The sequence below is a fragment of the Pygocentrus nattereri genome, chromosome 28 (assembly GCF_015220715.1).
Source record: "Pygocentrus nattereri isolate fPygNat1 chromosome 28, fPygNat1.pri, whole genome shotgun sequence".
Lineage (NCBI taxonomy): Eukaryota > Metazoa > Chordata > Actinopteri > Characiformes > Serrasalmidae > Pygocentrus > Pygocentrus nattereri.
This window is the reverse complement of record NC_051238.1, coordinates 25,311,568-25,332,180: the sequence shown is the minus strand read 5'-3', so window position 1 is coordinate 25,332,180 and position 20,613 is coordinate 25,311,568. Positions and strand designations below refer to the sequence as shown.

Genomic DNA, 20,613 nt, shown 5'->3' with positions numbered 1-20,613 from the left:
CTCCCTTTCCTCTCTCTCTCTCTCTGCCCTGTTCCTCTCCAGAAATGGCAGCTCCCTACATTACACCCTCCACCACGTCATTAATCACTTGTTCTTTTGTCTCAGTGAAGATGATACAAGAGGGGAGGTACAGGATTGCTCTTCTCTTGGTCAGATCTTGTTAATGTAGCACTCTGCCTCAAATGAGATCTCTGTTTTATTCATTAGGCTACAGCTATGTTCATGGTTAATGCCTGTTTCGTTGATGTCCCATTGAGCTGCTAGCATATGTAGTTTTGTCTTGAGCAATAGCTTTTCTATTATGGCCTAAAGGTAAAGGTAACACCCACTTTCCTTTATACAATGTGGTAATCATTTGCTTTTAGAGTGAGAAGCATGTTAGTCTTATGTGCATGATCAATCCTTTAAAATGAGTATATCCTGAAATATACTAGTGATACAGCGCCGTTTATACCACCTTCCGTTCCCAATGACACCATATTTTAAAGAAATGTTCCTGTGTTAAAAATGTAACGCTTGGAATGCTCGTTTGTGCCCTTGAAACTGCAGAAAAAGGCTGACTGAGAATAAATTCCCAGTTCTCTCCTTTACTGTGTCCTACCATTGCATGCTCTCTATCAATCTTTCCTCCTCTCCCTGTCTGTACTCTTCTCATGTGTTTTTAATGGAGCTCTCTCTAGTGTGTTTTCTAAACCCGCTTTTCCCCCTCTCTCTCTGATTTCCTTCATTTCCTCCTCGTGGAATAGCGTTAATGGAACTGCCGCAAATCCTTGACGGGCATCACTAAGAGTGATCACATGATTCAGCCATGACTGATGCGAGTGTTCCATTTCCCTTCCATCAGCAAAACAAGCCATTAATTTTGGGATCTCTTGTCACTGGGGATGGAGTAGATGTATTAGCTGTGCATGGGCCTTTGAAAGCTTGTGTGCATGTGTGTAGTTCATCTAAACAAAATATCTATTGTAAACCTAATCTCGGGATTTTGTGTTTACCTCTATCTCCGGTCTGGCCAGTAGCAGTGAGAAGTTGATGCTGTCTTCTCTGGTAAGAATAGCCACTGCCTCCTCCCTGTTCTGGACATCCACTCCATTTATCTGGGAAACATGGGAAGGGCAGCGTTTTATCACGACGCGAGTTACTGAACAGCTTTGTTCCCAAAATAACAACCAGTCTAGCTGACAGTTCAGGTTATGTACACTGAAGTAACAGCAATGTCATGTTTAATGTCAAAGCAGTTAAAACTGACATGCTGTCAGTATGTAGGGAGTTTTGATGGAATAATTGGTAGCTGTGGTATCATATTTGATTTTAAATTAGAAATTTTCATTTATATTTGCTTATTTGGCAGACACTTTTATCCAAGTGAGGGATATATGGTTGTACAGTGTGGACGGGTGTTTCCAAGTTGATGAAGCCCATCATGCTCAGCACTTTATCTTATGACTAGTTTCATGTAGGTCTAGGACTACTTATTGATAATTATTGATTATGGCCATGAAATCAATATATATATAAATGTTCATTTCCATTTCCATCCACACTGCTACATGAGAAAAAACACCATCAGAATCAGTATTTTTCATGCTTTTTTTATAGTTTAATATAACGAATAGCAAATAGCGAATGCAAAGTTATGATTTTTCTTTTAGCCAGTGTAACTCAAAGCTCCAGACACAGGGTACCAACCCATTGTGCTAAGAAAGTTCAACAGCATGAGGAGATCAATTGATCCAGAGGAGCTGGAGAAGTTCTGCAGATGCGCTGCATGTGTGCGTCATTTTGGAGCTTTGAGCATTAACTATGAGAGCAATTAAAAAAAATTCAATTCACTCTTTTGTATAAAATGGTCCTTGATTTTTTGAGTATGTTGCCTTGAGGCGACATTGTACGACAAAGAAATGATATAGAGCCGTGTTCCCTGAAGTGGTGAGACACTGGCCAAATCCTCTCTACTGTCATGCAACGTTGCTTCTTGGCAACACCATTTCTGCAAATTCTAATAGCAAAACAAACTGATACTGAATGTTAAAACTTTGATTTAAATGTGCCCACTAAGAGATAATATGACCAAGTACATGCTTTTTATTGACTCCTTTATTTATAACTCTATCATTGTCATTAAATATGTATACATTTATTGTATATTGAGGAAAATGAGTTTGTTGCCCTGAGGCAACATTGTGCAATAGATGGTTAAAATAAGTAAACAAAAAGTAAGACATCAACTGTGAGCTCTGATATTAAAGATCGCATTAGTGTTTGTTTTCCGCAAATCATTAGAATTCATGATAGAAATGTGGTTTTAGGGATTATCTCACTTTTACAAACTCTAGCACCTACCTGCAGTATTCTGTCTCCCTTTCTAATGCGTCCATCTTTGGCCGCTATACCGTTGGGATTGACCTAAGAGAAAGAAACAGCCCCACTGATCAGTCAAGTTATAATCACAAGCCTACAATTTGCATTTCAGTCACCCTTCACTCACCTCCCCTACATATATCCCCTGGTCCTCCTCATCATCAGTGCGGTAGCATACGGTCAAGCCCAGCTTGTCCTGCTGACTGGACTTGTAGAGCTCCACTTCCTAACAAAGAGGGACAGGCAGCTCATGGCAGGATACAGATCAAAAACGCTGGCTCGGACAAGCACAGCGTGAGAGTGACTTCTAAAGAAGCAATTAAAACTCGCATGCTGATAGAACGTTGGGGGTTATGATGGAATATTTGGTAGCTGTGGTGTCATATTTGGAGCTTTCCTGGTGCAAATTTTCATTGATATTTCTTTTTTTTGTCAGACACTTTTATCTAAGTAAGGCAAGTAGAGTTGTATAGTTATGACGAGAGCCAACTTTAATGCAAGTGCTATCCGACTATTCGTTTCCATTTCAGGAAGAGCATAAGATAGCGTGAGATGCAAGAGAGGAGCTAGATAAACATGCTGCCATGTACAAATACAGCACAATGCATGCCTTAATGTGTAATGCAAAGAGACGTTAGTGTAATAGTTGGTTTAAACTGAGTTTTGTGAGGCTGCTTGAATGTTAGAAATCGTGGTGATGTGTTGAGATCCAAACCTCGTATTCCAGCTCCTCTTGACGATCCACCTCGTGGTTAGCAACATCAAGGTAGTCATTGAGATCAGCACAGTCATGCTCCAGAGTGCAGCTATAAAGAGATTTCCTGTACTTTTAGAGGAAGCTTACACTGGGAAGGCTGCTATATCCTATGCTTTCTACTAGCTTCTGCAGTTTTACGCCTTAACCCCAAACATAGTTGTCACCCAAGAAACAGTTGATGTCCAAAGTTTGATTTATATTTTGCGCTGCTACTATGAGCCAATTATATCTACTAATTAGCGTCATGTAATCTGCTTACTGTAATCACTGCCTGCTTGCCTCAAGCCGTGTTGAATGAAGTAATCTCGAAGAAACTGAGGCATATATTCAAATGCAAAAGTTTGGGCCCGCTGGTCAGATTACATGTTTTGTTGATTTTCTAAATGAAAATACACAAGTACTATTAGTTTGTTGAAGATTAACATATTGAAATAAGCTGTAAAAATGTGGTCTGTGCACAAGTTAAGGCACATTTTATATTTTATTTAAAATGTTTTTCTCAATATGTTAAACTCAGCTAATACATAGAAATTGGGCACTAAAATTCAAAAAGTGCCACATATAAGTGTGTTCTCTGTAGAGGGTTTGATACCTTATTTTCACTTGGAAAATCAACAGAACATGCAGTTTGACCTGGGGGTGTTAAAAACGTTTGCATAAGACTGTATATATTTGTGCTGCATAGCTAATAACAGTGATGTCCGCCACATTGAAGTCTCACTTTTGTTTGTGCTGCTGATGTTTTTTTAGACAACCAATTAGCATCAAATCATGTGAGATCGTTCTGTTTTGATGCAAGTGTGTGATGATTTAGGCATCCAGTTTGTAGTGTTGTTTGGCTTGATATTGGAACTTGTTTACTGACTTTGCCTTGTAGTTAATGTCTTGGCTGAATAACTACATTTGGGGGGGATGTTTTCTGATCTATAAACATGCTCAACAGCAGCTCACCTAGAAGGCCTAGTCCAGTCATAGATTTCTTAGCAGATTAATAAAAAACTTAAATGTAGTTCATGTACAATTACAAAGATCCAAATAATTTTTGTTATGAATTTTGTTATGAATGAAGTTTGACTTGTTAGTGTGCCCCAACAACAACAAATACAAGAGCTTATTACCTCTCAGTAGGATACAGGCTTTCAATAGTGAGGTTATTTTGCAAATGCAGTTTGAAAATGTCTCATTTCCAAACGAAAATATTGAACCATAAAGATGTAAGAACACATATGTACTGTATTTACATGATAATCAGATACAACTGTCCTTATTTAGGAAACAGTTTTTTAAGATTTGTCCCTTTTGAGAAAATCTAAATCCCAAAGGGCCTACAGAATAGATTTTTAAGATTAAGAGACCCTTATTAATCCCACAACGGGGAAATTTCAACTCTGCATTTAACCCATCCGTGAAGTGAAACACCACATACACACTACTGAGCACACACACACTAGGGGGCAGTGAGCACACTTGCCTGGAGCGGTGGGCAGCCCAATCCACAGCACCCAGTTGGGGGTTAGGTGTCTTGCTCAAGGACACCTCAGTCACGTGCTGTCGGCTCTGGGGATCGAACCAGCGACCTTCCGGTCATGAGGCTGGATCCCTAACCTTCAGCCCACGACTTCCCCCAGTGTGAAGCTTCAAAAATTGCCTTCAGAAATGAATCATTCACAGATTTGAATGGAATGTGGGAATGATACCTATAACTGTAATTCATCATCTACTTGATTTAAAGCGAAATGATGTTTTAAAGTTGTATTTAGATCCAGTTAATATTTTAGTCATTTTGTATGCAGTTAATCCATATTTAGATGACGTTTAGATCCTTACAGGACGTGCTCATAAATGAAAAAACTTACTGGAACACAGCTTAAAACATTTTTGAATAGTCGCATGAACTAAATTTAAGCTTTTGCTATGACTTGACTGGTCAAGGCCTTGGCATGAAATGATCCATATAGTGTCTCTGCTACAGTGGTAGGATGGAGTGACGAACCATCCATCAATATTTAGCTGAGACTCACAGTTCATTCAGCAGGTATGGCTCCACCAGTGGGGGCAGCGGAGGAGACGGAGGAGGTTTCGGAGAGACGCCACCAGAGCAGGACCCTTTGCCTGTGCCCAGAAAATTCTGGAAGCTGATATCAGTCTGTGTAGAGTTGTCTACACAGTCTGTGATGGCCATTAGTCTGGCAGTGCCTGTTGTAGTGCCTACTCTCCTCCTGTGTGCTTTACGTACTACTTGCAGCAGCAAAGGATCATGAGGATGCCCATCTTTATCTTGAGATAGATGAGAAGATCTTCTGCCTTTAAGCTGCAGAAGAGCAAAGGAAAAGGAAAAAGACAAAGAGGAATATGAGTGAGTTGGAGAGAAAATCATATTGATAAAGAGAATCAAAAGAATGACTGGTCAAAGCATGCTCCCAATTTCAGTATTCACTTAAATTAGTCAATTAAAAATTAAATTGATCACAGTTCACGTTCTTGACAATCAGCTTAGTGATTCATTTGGAATTCGACTGATAAACAGTACATATTTAACATATGTACAATAAGTTTGGAGGTTTGCTGTTACAAATTGTACATTAAGTAACAGTGTCTATGAAGTAAAAGATCGAGGCTGACCAGCTTGCCGTACACCAAACAGACTAACAGGCGCCTTCAGTAATATTAGAGTTAAGCTTTCCTGAAGGACTGACTGTAAAACTTACTGTAAGCCTGTAAAGCATACAAGGTAAATAATATCCCACATGCATGTCTTTTACAAGTATCTGCAAGTATCTATGCTTACGTAGTGCTGCTGTGAGGAATATTAAAACCGATGTGGGAAGTGAATGTGCACCACCACTAGCTTGATTTTAACATAACATTGAATTGGAAGTGTTATTATTGTGGAGGTGGCTGGCGCAAAGCATTCAAGATTTTACAAAGCATTTCATTTTGGCATTAAAATGACATTAAAAGCATTCAACCGAACTTGCTGATACCTGCAAGTTACCCTCATAATGCCTATTTGAATTCTTCTCCATATCTGGTGTCTTGTCAAGTAAAATTATCTTAGAGCTACACAAAAAAATCTAATATTTTTCTTGTTGAGATTTTTGTAAGCTTAAGATTATTTAACTTATATAACTTCGATGTTTTTAGTCATTTTTTGTTTGAACCCAGAAAAATTAGTCGCTAGAATGATGAGTGAGATAAGTTTAGCTAATAATATTACCTAAAATAAGCTATATAATCTTCTAATACTATACAATAATCAGGCATAACGTTATAACCACCTCCTTGTTTCTGCGCTCACTGTCCACTTTATCAGCTCCTCTTACTGTATAGCTGGACTCTGTAGTTCTACAGTTACAGACTGTAGTCCATCTGTTTCTCTGATACTCTGTTACCCTGTACTTCAGTGGTCAGGACCCTCATGGACCCTCACAGAGCAGGTACTGTTTGGGTGGTGGATCATTCTCAGTGCTGCAGGAACCCTGATGTGGTGGTGGTAGTGTGTAAGTCTGTGTTGTGCATGTCTGAGTGGATCAGACACAGCAGTGTGCATCAGAGACATGGAGGTGGTCATAATGTTAAGCCTGATTAGTGTCTATACCAGCTTTAAAATCATTTCACTTGACAAGAGACCATTTTTTGCAGTGTAACAGTAAGAAACAGAGCCGTTTTGGTGTTTTTATATGGAGTATTTGCAACGGCTTCATTTATATGTTTTCCTGTAAAGTCTTTAGGAAACTCAAAAAGAGTCTCTATAAAAAGTTATAGTTTTTGGGTTTGTGTGATCTTGTGATGAGAATATACATCTGGGGACAGCATGTTAGACTTTTGGTGCTGCACCCTTCCTAAAACTCACCCCAAATTTCTGTTATACTCTTATGATGTAAAGAATATAAAAACAACCCAAGCCAAACTAGTTCAATCGGTATGCTTGGCTAACTGAACTCTCTGAGGTAAGGATTGTTTTTACCACATCTAATATGTTTTCTGCACACACATCTACATCCTCCACTGGAGTATTTGGGAGAACATTTCAGTGATGATAACTGACATTACATTAACGAGCTAGCGACAGACGTATCGTTCACTGGACAGTGTTGATGAATGCATCATTGCACTGTACTCCACCTTCACGAGGTGTTGGATTGTTTCCCACTCAGCTTGTTCCCAACCTAATAAGTCTCCATTCCTGTCTATGTCCCCGGATGTTCTCTTCACGAGACCTGGCCCAGCAAGACTAAACATGCAATTGTTCAAGTCAGTTTTTATTGTGTAGCCATTTAAAAACACTGAATGTTTATCAATTGTGAAAATAATTGGTAGATGACTCTTTTTATTTTATTTAGTTATTAATATAATCGACAGCCCTAATTAAAAGATATATAACATTGCCGTCGTAACATCTTTCTGGACCATGTAAAAGGCAGAAAAAAAAAAATTAAATGGAGTTGCAGGGTTTTGATAGCAGCAATACAATAGAAATACTGAGCATGAGATTTCAAAGTAACATGAATTTTATACTTCAACCTTTATTTCGGCATCAATAGGACGCATCGTGTTGCCCTTCTGTTGAAAAGACCAGAGAAACCAGTGTTAATGTTTCTGTAAATAGAGAAATGCGTCTAACATTTGTGTAACAGGTTGCAGTGTTATTACATGGGGTTCTGAATAGTTGAACCCAAATTGCAGCTGAACAGATCATGATTAAAACCCTGAATCAAAGACACCACGGTACAGCTGCTTGTACACCAGCCAGGCAAAATGTATCTTCAGCAGTGTTCCAGATATCCCCAGGCTTTCCCAACTCTCATAATGATTTAATTTTTGTTCTTTAATTTTCCACTACATTGACTCTTTGCCAAGTCGTTAGATTTCTGCAGAAGAGCACGAGTGGAATACACATCAGCTCATTCAGCCCCCGCTCCCTCTCTCCAGCCCTGTGGGGTACTGATGAGGATAGCTCGGATGAACAGACGATTTATACTGCGGGAATGCGGTACTCAATCAATACAGGCTTAATCCTGCTGACGCTCGCCGTGACCTCCGCCTCGTTCCTCTGGACCCTCTCAGCTTCAACATAACTGACCCCTGGAGACCAGGGCTCATCTTAGCCCCTCATGGAGTTTGACTCTGCACCTCTCAGTGTCCAAACGGGACAGTAATCCATTTATTTTCTCTGTATGTATGTAGGCTCATCGATCCAGTGGGTGGATTTGATTAAAAATAACTCGTTTGCTCACAGGTGTTCCAGTGGAGCACGACGAAGCGGAAGACTGCACTGGAGGACGTATGACCCACGCGGTATTGATTTCTAATGTACACTCCTAAAGATCATGGTGTCAGAAAGTGTTTTTGGAGTGATGCAATAGAACGGTGGTCACCCACCTCCTCCTGAGGTTCTGCCCTCCTGCAGAGTTCAGCTCCAGCTCAACTCTAACACACCTGATCCAGTTAATTACTTTAATGATCTGGACAGATACATAAGATGTGCTCGATCAGGGTTGGGAATGAGCTGCCATATATGAACCACTTTTGGTTTTAAAAAGAATGAGGATATAATGTAATTCCAGTGTAAAGTCCATTCTGGATTTTGTTTCATGTCTCATTCATGACTGTAGAGGCAGATGTCAGTTTTGTGAGGGGGACTGTGGGAGCAAACCCCAATGAGAGACAGAGAGCACTAAAAGTTGACATCTTTTCAACGTCATGCAAATGAGAAGTAAGTTTCGCTGGGCAACATATTGTTGTGATATTGTTGTTGCCATTAGCCAGTGAGGTAAGCGTTTTGCTTTACTGTAATTTAAATGCAGTGTTAGCACCAATTATAATCCACCCATCCATCCATCCATTTTCTAAGCCGCTTCTCCGTCAGGGTCGCGGGGGGGTGCACCCTGGACAGGTCGCCAGTCCATCGCAGGGCAGAACAAATTATAATTATATTCAGTAAAGCCTGCGTTTGTATATTTGTATGACTATCATAGAAGTTATCCAATATTTTCGGTCAAATCTGAAACCCTGCAATGATTTTCGTCCTGGCAAAAAAATTGCAGGTAACGCACCGGTGACCAGTACCATTTTTGCGTCATGGCATCACCAGAATTCAAACTTATGTTGGCCTGCTAATAAGGCAAAATCTTTATTATTGTGCCACTGGGGAAATAATATGAGTTATGCCACATTATACGTATATGACATCAATACAGAAACAAAATTAATTGGTCATAAAACACAGTTTTTTAAAAAAGAGATATAAGAAAAAAACTAAATAACAGAAACCAAAACCAAAAACCACTGCCAGTACTAGAATGTGTATATTATTTCAGACTATGAGTTTGAGCTAAGCTCATGCAGTTTTTTTGCATCAAACCTATATGACTGCAAAAGAAATGGGCAGAATATTTAGCAAAAGGTCTTTTGCTTCTCGCAAAACAGGCAAACTGTGGAATTGTAGAGGATGGTTTCCATTTGGGAAAAAGCTCAAGGAGAACAGAGAGTTTCACCTCAATCAGGAGCTGAAACTTTATGAACTGTTTTACTCACAGCTCTGATCTCCGTAACTCATTCTGAGCTGATAATTTCATTCAGAATCTGAAATTTTGAGTTCTTCCCTGTAGGCTATAACTCGGATGTTCGTAGTTAAATTTGAGCTGATTTTGGAGATTCTGAACCTTCTAGCGTTCGTGGAAAAGTTTTATTTCCTGGAACACAGCTGCTTCGTCATCTTGGGTGTCGCCATGACAACACCAGAGACAACTGTGATAGGTCAGAGAGTTCATGTCACCAGTGAAAATTTGCAGAAATCAAATAAAGGGTAAGTAAAATGATTTAATATTGTGTGTGAAGGCCTTAAGGAGTGTGACGACCAAGAGCTTTCCCTCAGGTCAGTTTACCTAAAACTTCTTGAGTATGAAATTAAAGTGTAAATATAAAATTATTTTGACTTTTATCAGGCATCAGAAATTTAAGCCTTTTGTTCTTGGCCACAAAATGTTTATAAATTGTATACATATATTTTTTCAGAGAGAGATAGTCATTGTCCAAAGAAAACCATGTATCTCCATTTTTGTCCATTTTTATTTTTCTACATCGTTTCAGCACACTGTCCTTTACATTGTGTGAAAATTTCATGACAAATGAACCAATAGAAATGCTCTAAAATCACTTGGAATAAAATCTCTTTACATTAACTTATTTTGGAAGGTTAAGGGTGTTTTTTCCTGCTCCTGTAAAAGTACTAATTTGGAGATTTCTGTGGACAGCCACGAAATGTTGGGCTATTTTTAAAAAATTAAAAAATTACAAAAAAAGCTTGTTTTATTATTTTTGTGTTGAATGTTTTTTTTTAATCTAAAACAATTGAATGACACATTGAACAAATTCCTAGCACCGTTATGAGGTCAGACACATAAAACCCTACTAAAGAACCTTTGAACTGAATAGTCTCAATTGATTTCTTTAAAGAACAATGAATTTAAAGGTTCTCAGGAAATTGCTTTCATGGCATCACTCCAAAAAACCTTTTTCTTTTATTTTTAAAAGCCTAAATCACCTTGACAGGTACTTCTGAAGTGCCTCTTTAGTTCTCCCTTTGAGTACAGATTTGAAAAAATCTAGTATTCATAGCTTTGAAAGTGACAAAAAGGTAATTACAGTGTGGCGAGTGTGTTGAGTTAGTCTAGGCTAGAGATGTAACTACAGCGTGGGTTTGTTGTGATGGTATTTATTTTGCACAATTAAGTGGGCCACAGTGTTCTGTGACACAGGGCTGCTTATCAGCATGAAGCCAGAAGACAGCAATTATGTCGCTTTATCTCCTAATACACCTCTATTGACCTTCAACCTCTATATTTGCCCTGGTGGAATAATTGCATTTCTAATGAAACAGCCTCTGTCACATATAAACACTGGTAATCAGATGGACTTTCTCCACATGCTCACTCTCCACATTTCCAGATCTTAACCAGAGGATTAGTGACTGTGCAGAACTAGATTTTTAAAAATAAAACAATCCTCTTTTACAATAAAAGAAAGCTCTGATGATCGTTCTAACAGTTTTAACAGTAAAAGGTCTTAACCGCTGGAGCAGTATTACTGCTGATTCTTGTTTTAACCCTGAAGGTTGGCACGCAGACTGCTTAAAAAGAGCTTGAGGCACCAGAATATAACTGCAGCACTATTTGTTGTTGACAGTTTCTTGTTGCAGAATAAACATATTAGGAAACCAGCCGAGTGCCTACAAACACAAACGAGTCCATTGGCTTCTAAATTAACGATGTTCCTCTTTAGTCTCTCTTTGCCTTTGCCTTTGTCACCATAGCAATGCAGGCAAAAATCTTGCCTAGCTAGTGGCTAAAAAAAAGAAGGCAAAGAGAGACTAAAGAGGAACATCGTTAATTTAGAAGCCAATGGACTCGTTTGTGTTTGTAGGCACTCGGCTGGTTTCCTAATATGTTTATTCTGCAACAAGAAACTGTCAACAACAAATAGTGCTGCAGTTATATTCTGGTGCCTCAAGCTCTTTTTAAGGTGGAATGAGAAAATTCAAACAGAAAGGTCTAAAGGCTCACAAAAAATCAAACGTTGAGAGACATTTTACAAGAAAGTATTCCAAAGGTTTCCTGTTGGAGATGTGAGAAAAGTAGCAAAGCAAAGTAAGTTTGCATTGTTGTTTAAAATTTGTAGCCTGTACTAACACATTAGCATGTACTGAGGCATATTGACAGCCAAGATGGTAAACTGGACATGAAATGTGGCTCTCGAGATTGTTCCATTTTTGTTGAAAGGACAGCATGGCTCTTCTTAACGTTTGTGTTTGTGACCCCTGCGCTACACCCTAAAAAATAAAGGAGCCGAAAAGTGATTCTCTTCCAGTCACTGGTTCTTTAACACAGTGGGTCCTCATGTCTGCTCAATCCAATTCCCAACACAAAGGGAGAGATTGTTTAGAGCTGCCTGAGGACCAGTTTGAGAAGGTAATTTTGTTAACGAGATTTGTGAGCGTGAAGAACCTTTCCAATTCTTAAAGAGCTGTTATACACCGATCAAAGGTTACACTTCCAAGCCAATTTAGGAACCTTTATTTATAAGACTGCTAATGCTTTAGTGGCTTCATCAGCGCAGATACGAGTTGCTGAGTTGTTGTCACACTCACTGTTGCCTGTTAGGAAAAAAAAACAAGCTTTTACATTCACTTTGTAGTGATCGGAACTGATGATGCCTTTTTTCTTCCTCTTTCTATTATCACTCGTGTCCCAGTCTTCTTGACCCAATTAAATGTGGCACTGAAAATGTCATGCATGTCTTTTTATAAAGGTTGAGCACACTTTGGTTAAGTAGGTCATTTCATTCCCTTTTTGTTGTTGGTCGCAAAACTGTCCCATGGTTTCTCTGTTTCATGTCTTTTTTCCTGTCGTCCGACTTTCTTTTGATAAGGGTTGAGAGGACAGGCTCCCAATTCTCTGCTTGTCTAGAGGCTCCAATCTCTCTGTCTCTGTGTTTGCCTCTCTCTATCGCTCTTTCTCTGTCTAGCCTGGATTGAACCTTAACCTTCATTAATCGTGGGGTTTCTTCAGCCTTGATTTACAGAGTCTGAACTGGAGAGGCGTGAACCCGCTGAACAGAGGTTCTACGCTTGCTGGACGGAGCCAGCCAGGGGTTACGGAGGAAAAGATGGAGAGAACGGGAAAAAAGGTTACGGGTGCCCAAAATGTCACTGTGAATTGGTTTCTCTATAATTTTGCACTTCGGGGAGGAGGTGCAGTAGGGCAGACTGGTTTTATCTTCGGTCTCTTTCATGTCGAGGAACATTCGGGGGAAGGCCTCCTGCAGAGTGAAGTGTAAATATTTCTCTGCCTGAGTGCAGCGTCCTCATTTCCATCAGCGTTCTTTGCAAATGCCTGCGCACGGATGCTCACTGCTGGGCCTCTGTCTGAGCTCTACGGTGAGAAAACGTATAAGTCTTGTTTAATTACCACAGTTGCCGTGGCAACCACGGCCCATAGAGACGCATTTGACAGAATTTGTTGTCGGGGAGGGGGAAGGAGAGCGAGTAACAGAGAGAGGGAAGCCCAGCAGACATGGAAAAGGGTGGGCTGTAGGACGGATTAGCAGGGTAGCAACGTGTTTAGAGACGCGTTTTTGGAGCGAGCTCGGCATTCGGCATTATTTCGAGGGATTTGAGTGGAGACGAGCTCTGTTAAACATCGTCGCGATCCCCCGAGCTTAGTGGCAATTAGCTTAGCTTATCACTGCGAAGAGATGGCTCAGCTAAATGAATGAGATCAGCCTCAACGCTGGCTACTGTGACCTGTCAGCTTTGAGACCAGTTAATGCGATATGGCACTAAAGCTGAAGTCCATGTTATTGACAGCAAGGCCTGACTCCAATAGGCCTCGTCTTTATCTGGAGTTCTTCATTACTGTGCAGCAAGCCATGGCAAACAACACTCATACAGAGAGAGAGAGGATGGAGAGAAGTGAGGGATGTCCGTGGAGAGTATGTGCATGTCTGTGTGCTGGTGAGTGTGACTGATGGGTATCTGGAAAGGAAATGAAAAAGTGCAAAGGCAGAAATGTCTCTGTCTCCTTGATCACGGAGGAACTGTCATGGTGTCTGCCTCCATTCTAAATGGCGCTGCGTGTAGTTGCATGTTGACGGATTCGTCTGTCTACCACCGACTACAATGAAGCTGATTGATTAAAGCATTTTAGCGCATGAAAAAGGGTTCGGTGTGTCGCTTTGGGCGTCGCATTTTGCACTTCATGCCTGATGAAGTCGAAGGTACATGCTAACATTTGATATGACCAGCCCAGTGTTCATTTGAGAGACAGGGCTTGGTCTGGAATGGAAGCCCATGAAACAGAGAACTGAGAACAAAAACCCACACGATAAAGACACACACTGGCTCTCGGCTATCACAGCTAGAGATCGTTCATCATTCCCCACCAAACCTCGGAGAACATGGTGCCACATATATCATATGCACGCATACACACTCTGTTCCTCTAGGTTCTTCTAAATGCCTCCAAGTGCTTTTTGCCGCATGGTTGGCATGAGTTAAGGGGTCTCCAAGCACTTCCCCTCATCACCGTGCAGCATTTTAAGTGGGCTCACATGCTGAGGGGCTTCTGTGTTTCTGGGTGAAGAACTAGTTAGGGATCTGAAAGTGCCTGAGCCACCTCAAGCAGTGCGAGGGTAGCAGGAGAAGTAAGAGAGAAGCCCTTGAAATTGCAGAGATTGCCAAGATCAAGCAGCAGATCCCTCTCAAATTAGATACAGTGCAACCTATCCTACCGTAGCATCGGAGCCTGGGGAGTGTGCAAAATCGCTTTCTGAACAATATTCTACGAGGCGGCTGACTCGAGCCTTGCTAAAATATTTGTTTAAGTGTGTAAAGTGAGAGACTCCTTTAAGTCAGCTCTTCAAAATGCACATTTTAGAGTAGAGCGGTAGAGTAGTGCAAGGTTTAAGCCTTTTTTAAAGACTGAGACTTCATGTGGATAGGATTTATTATTTACTGTCACTGTTCAATTTGAATTTTTTACTTATTTAACATTTTAGGGCAGATCTATTAAAAGAGCCACTAATTAACAACAGTCTACACTGTGAAGATCTACCAGGAACTTCCATGCACATGAACACTGGCACAAGTAATCAACATATGATCAGAGCTAGGGTTGCCAATTTGGTCTGACAATGTTGAAACATATTCAAATGTTTGCTGTCACACAAAAACCTTTATGATGTATGGATTAATAGAAATGGTCCTGAATTACATGTAAAAATACTCTTACTGTTTGTTTTATCTGCATTTGGCTATAAATAGTTTAGCAAAACCCCCAATAATGATAAATGGCAGGGCAGGTTAGCGCTTCTTTCTTTTTGTCATTACTGACTATAACTAAATGAAAACAATTAGTTTTGGGTTTAATTTCTTAGTTTAGTCAACTGTAATTACCATATATCATATCTTTTGCAACTTGGATGTGTACTTTTTGCAGAAAATACTGTTAAGACACTATGGTGTTATAAAATATACCCAAAGTCTTGGGAAATAGCCGTTCAGACCTTTGCTCTACTAAAGCGAATTGGTTTTACGTTTTTATTTCCATCATCAAATTAAGAACAACATGGCAGGGCAGGCATTCACGAATGTACGTTCTCTTTTCTGTCTCTTAGCAGCTTTCTTAGCACCCAAAATAAGACAAGCTGTTCTTGGGCGTTAATCAGCACACAGTCAGTATTTCCTATCAGCCTTGGTAAATCGGAATAGGTGCTTCATTATGATAATTTCCTCTCAGTGTTTTGTGAGAGGGAAACTGCTATGAATGCATATGCAATGAGGCAAAAGCACAAAAGAGCAGTGATCGTGCTAAAAGGCTGCTGCACCAATTCGGTCAATCACAAGAGCAACTTTTTAACGTTGAAATATGTCTGCTCCTATATGTCCTGTGTCTAGACAAAGGTAGTACATTCCAGTCACTGTAAATCGGAAAATTTTCCATCCACACTGCGAGTGAAAGGTAGGATTAGTGACGGTCTCTGAGCTAACAGTGTTTTGCTTGATGATAGGTGGAGGATGCGTATGTGAAGCATGATGTTATTCTATATATTATTTTTCCCCTCCTGCTGGTACATGGTGATGTAACCACAAATCATATGTTTTAGAGGGGTGGGGAGGGGGGGGGGGGCAAATGTCACAAAATTGAAGATTACCGGAAAATAGGAATTTTGTCTTTTAAATTACATGATGGTCCTTAATATTAACAGGAACATAAACTGATGAGGCTTTAAAAAAAAAAAAGGTCAAATTTGATTCCAGGTTGATTTCAAGGGGAAAGGCAAATGGTATTTCTTACTTAATACTTGTTTAGAAGCATTAGGGCCAGATGAATTTCATTACTTTACATCCACCCTTGATTTCTTATGATCGCCATCTACGCTAGACCTGAAACCCACACAGCAGAAGTGATGATAAGCATCTTCCTATCTGGAACTCTTCACTAAAACGATGTAGATGTGCGCTCACAAACTGTATTGGACTATGAAACTGCATTGTCTGCAACCGAAACGAATGGCTCCTTGTGCCTTTACATTACAGCTGAAGCATTATCCATCCAGAAACTTCAGCTTTAGCCCTCTGCGCAGTGTGCCCACAGTGAGCTCTGCCATGGCAGTAAATCAGATGTGATGGCACCCTCCTGTGAATTGCAGATAACTTGTTATCCCGCTCCATCGCTCTGCCATCCTCTGCCATCAATTAATATGACTGTACATTTTTGACTAAATTAAGATTAAACGTTTTGTCTTATGTCTAAACAGAAAGTAGTGGCATTTTTTTAACCCTTTGATGTTCTGCTCAACCATTTGGTAGAGCACATTTTGAGTTGCTATAGCTGCGTCCCATTTCAGGGGCTGCTTCATCAGGAGGCTGCGTTTGAAGGCCGCTTGCGTCTCATTTCGAAGGCTCCTTCAAATGTGGCCGAGAAATGTGTCTTTCTTTTCCATGCCAACGAAGGATCCATCCGAGCCAGCCAACATATCCTGAGGTTCATTGTGTACTGGCGAAGAGTCATGAACATGGCGACGTCAGCAGTGGAGTGAACCGTGGCTGAGGGCTTCACTTTTAAATGATCGAATTGGGTTTAAACTGATTTCAATAGCTCACCATACAAATGTTTAAAAAGTCCAGTAAATGTGGTCTTAAGCAAAACGCATGCTAATGTTTCGTTTTGTTTTAGAGAGCAAGGAGCAGACAGAGAGAAGCATCTCCAGCTCCAATAAATTAAAAATAGAAATAAAATCAAAGTTTCTGGCTTCGACTTTAAAGAACTTTAAAAGAACTGAGAGGGACGTCGTTGCTGTGACACAAACAGAAAATCTTCTGTAGGGCAGAATGTCTCATTTCCGTTCAGCCTTCGCCGGTCTAAGCATCCTACAATGGACACACCTTCTTAGGACGCCTTCATGTCCAAGGATCCAGCCCCTGAATTGGGACACGCTGTATATATGTCACAAAGTCCCATCTCGACCATTGTGGTAGATATGAATATTTTAAAAATTGTGGGGTCAAAAAAAAAACACCAATTGTTCTTATTATTGCCCCCCAAAAAAATAAAAAAATTTTTTGGAGAGGACATTAAAGGGATAACCACATCTGCCTTATGGGCATTATGGGCAGGTGTATCATATCACATATGGCTTCATATGCAAGATTTCATAAGATTTATGAGAAGATATTAGGTGTATTGTGGGTATTTAGTGATGGCATTGTGGTCAAAAATAGAGGATGAGCAATCTCAGCAAGTAGACACAAACTTTAGATTTGAAAGAATGTTTCTTCCACAGCCTTAAACCTTTAGACTAAGCTCAATCCCAAAGAGGCTTGACATATCAGTTCAGGACCAGTTCTAAAGAATGGTAAGGGTGTTAGTCAGAACTTAAACCTGCGCAAAAGATACTGTGCCTGTGGATTGAATCATATAAACTTCACGTCTTCTCCGAGAAGAACATGTGAAGTTTTACGTTCTGTTCCAACCAGAGTGTCACCAGCCTACTTCACCTAACTAACGCTCCATTTAATACACGCTCCTCGAGAGGGGATGAGTGGATTGCACATTTATTGGCTGGGAAGAGGAGGTGAAACACGATGTTATTTTTCCCTGCTGCTGGTGCACGTTGATGTATTGAAAACCCGGGAGATGTTTGAGAGGCAGCAAAAGTCGTTACCATGAGGTACTATGCCAACCTAATGCAGAGTCATTCTCAAGTCGTCTCAAATAGAGTTCCTTTTGTGGTTTCTGACTGTTGCCTATCAAAATGTACGAAAGGCTACTGTGTGATGATTATTTGCACACTGTTAATTACTTGTTAGCTACATTGGCCTTGTAGCTCCAGTTCAAAACACCAAACATCTTTAGATTTTAGGGCATCAGAGTTTTTTTGTACATTTGACTTTTGTTGAAGTATCGCTTGAAAAAGCTCGGACCTCCAGCAACCTCCAATACACTGAAAAAAAGCATGGGTATTCTCACCTGGAACATAATCCTGTACTGTTCCTCGGGCCGATTCACCACGCACATGTTGCAGCCCATCTTGGCTCTTGGTTCAGGTTTGCCTCTTCAATCTGCTTTTGCCTCTCTGATGCTCCAGAATCAAACAGCCAGTGAGGCCAATTACAGCACAGTCCAGTTATGGAGATCCCACCCTGTAGTCGAAGGTTATGACTTTGCTTGCCATGAAAAGCCTTTGAAATTCAGTTCCTCTTTTTTCAGTCAGTGCTGCGGCTTCATTCAAAGACCAAAGCAAGATCAGTGAGGCCCTCGGAAAAAACTGGCCGAGGTAAATGTGAAAGGGCTTGGCACTCTGAAGTACAGTTTTTAGGGTGTCAGCTGAAGGTTCGGTTCAGGCCCTACAAACTGCTGTGCTTTTGTTAGATGTTTACAGCTCTCCACCAACACAGCAGTGTCAGTGATTGAATGGCAGATGGTAAAATATTAAGCCTTGAAATGAAATCTTATTACTGAATGATATCTTCAAAGTCTTCTAGATGGATTTATGATTGCGTATGTTGCATGAATGCTTAAAGCCCCTTGTGTATCAACTCGCCCATGAGGCTTCATAATCAAAGGCTTTAATTAAAAGAGTGGCACACCAAGACTGACTCTAATATATGCTGTGTTTACCACCCAGTTTTCTGGATTCCCCAGTGAGATTGCTGACTCCTGTACTCTCTGTGCTATTCTTAGAAGGCGCATCATGCCCCCCTTCTCTGTAATGTGTTGTGTTTCTTAAACAAACGTATGCTATGTGTCATTACATAGCAGCCTGTCACAGATCGACTCTGCTACAGCAAGCTCTCAGTGGAACAGTGCTCGACCTGTTGAGTACAGGCCCATCGCTTTACCAGCCAATGTAAGCAGGTATGCTAGCTTTCCATTGAATTTAGAGCATATTCATATTAACATGATCCCAGAACTGATCGCGTTAACAACTTTCACAGAGCCTTGTTTTAAGCGTAACAACCATCCTAATCACTTTCTCTTCTTACATGAACCGCCTTGATAGTCACATTTCTTTCAAAATAACAGCACAATCACATCACCATGGTCACATTTGATATGAAGCACACACAGTAATGGTAAGTCCTTACGTATAATATGAAAATATCCCTATTAGCCTTTTTTTCAACATGATACACTTCGCCAAACACTGTCTCTTCTCCCCGGAGAAAGGGGGGACACGACCCACTCCTCGCACCCCGAGCCTCTCATATGAACCAACCTGTCATTCAGCAATCACATCAAATCCGTTCTCCACCCTTCTAACTGCAGGGAATGCACGACAGAGACTGTTTGAGTGACTGCACCTGTCACAGCCCGTCTGAAGCGGACCCCTGCTGTTTCTCTCCCACTCCTCCTCTCTCTATATGTCTGTCACTCTCGCTTTCTGTCGGTACCTTTATATTTGTTTATATTTGTTTCTACCTGTGTGGAGGTGAGATTTACTCCAGAACTGCTATATAGGACACAATATGAGGCAAAATTAGCTCAGTTTCTATCGTCAGGACAAAATTTCTCAACAAAAATAACAACCCACATGACATATATCATTGAATGTGAATGTCTCCCTTGATGTTATCGTCCTAAGCACTTTGTCGGATGTCTTGTATGTACAAATAAGTATATATAAATGATGTGCATCTTATTATACAATATATATGTATACAGTGTTTTTGCTTCCTGTAGCACCCAAATCTCTCCTGTCTGTCCACCTATATACACCTAACACTCTACCACATGTATAAGCACCTATCTGACACATTACACATTTCAACATATAGTCGTCTCATGAAAAGCATGATACGGTGCAGCGGTGGGGAATGAATGATGATGAGTCTCTATAGCCAGAGGCTAATCAGAGCCTGTTCACAGTTCACTAGTGAATGAATGAGATGCAGATGTCCATCAGGTGTGGACAAACCCAGGTCCAGGCACCAAGGGCATCGTGAGAGCCAGCTGATTTGAAGAAGAGGAAATCCTGACCGCTGATGACGCGCCGCCTTCTGTCTCCTTCTTTTCTCCCCTTCTCCCTAGTGCGGGTCCAGTGTGAAATCCAGCTTAGTCCAGCCTTTCAGATGAATGAAGCATAGCAGCATGCAGAAAAAATAGGATCAGCGTGCTGCTCATTCAGTCCAGTGTGGAGACGCTCCAGCAGTAATCCAGGAGAGGATCCCCCCCAGGCTGCGCTGGAGCCATGCCGGCGAGGTGTGTGTGTGGATGTGCGTGTAGGAACTGAGGCAGGAACAGAAAGTGTATGGATCAGCACCGCTGCAAGCACCAGAGAACATTACAGCTCTCTCGCAGCTCTCTTGCCCTCTCTCTCTCTCTCTCCCTCTCTCTCTCCCTCTCTCTCGCTCTATCGTTGCTCACTGCAGTAGAAGCCAATACCAGCAGCCTCCTGTTATCGCTCTCAGTCTCTCTATCCTGCTCTCTCTCTCA

The 20,613-nt window shown here is 40.8% G+C and overlaps 1 protein-coding gene across 2 annotated transcripts in view; it reads right to left on the bottom strand.

Annotated features, from left to right (window-relative positions):
• Positions 1-20,613, bottom strand: part of pdzd4 (PDZ domain containing 4) — a 25,893-nt gene extending 5,280 nt beyond the window's left edge. Inside the window, exons 1-7 of one of the 2 annotated variants that reach the window (XM_017714752.2) lie at positions 18,148-20,613; positions 7,643-7,681; positions 5,140-5,429; positions 3,077-3,167; positions 2,489-2,587; positions 2,344-2,406; positions 996-1,097 (exon numbers count right to left, since the gene is read on the bottom strand). In XM_017714752.2, the coding sequence (XP_017570241.1) occupies positions 996-1,097; positions 2,344-2,406; positions 2,489-2,587; positions 3,077-3,167; positions 5,140-5,429; positions 7,643-7,681; positions 18,148-18,207 (744 nt within the window). In that variant the 5' untranslated portion in view covers positions 18,208-20,613. The remainder of the gene's footprint in view (positions 1-995; positions 1,098-2,343; positions 2,407-2,488; positions 2,588-3,076; positions 3,168-5,139; positions 5,430-7,642; positions 7,682-18,147) is intronic. The other variant, XM_037535814.1, reaches the window with a different exon arrangement.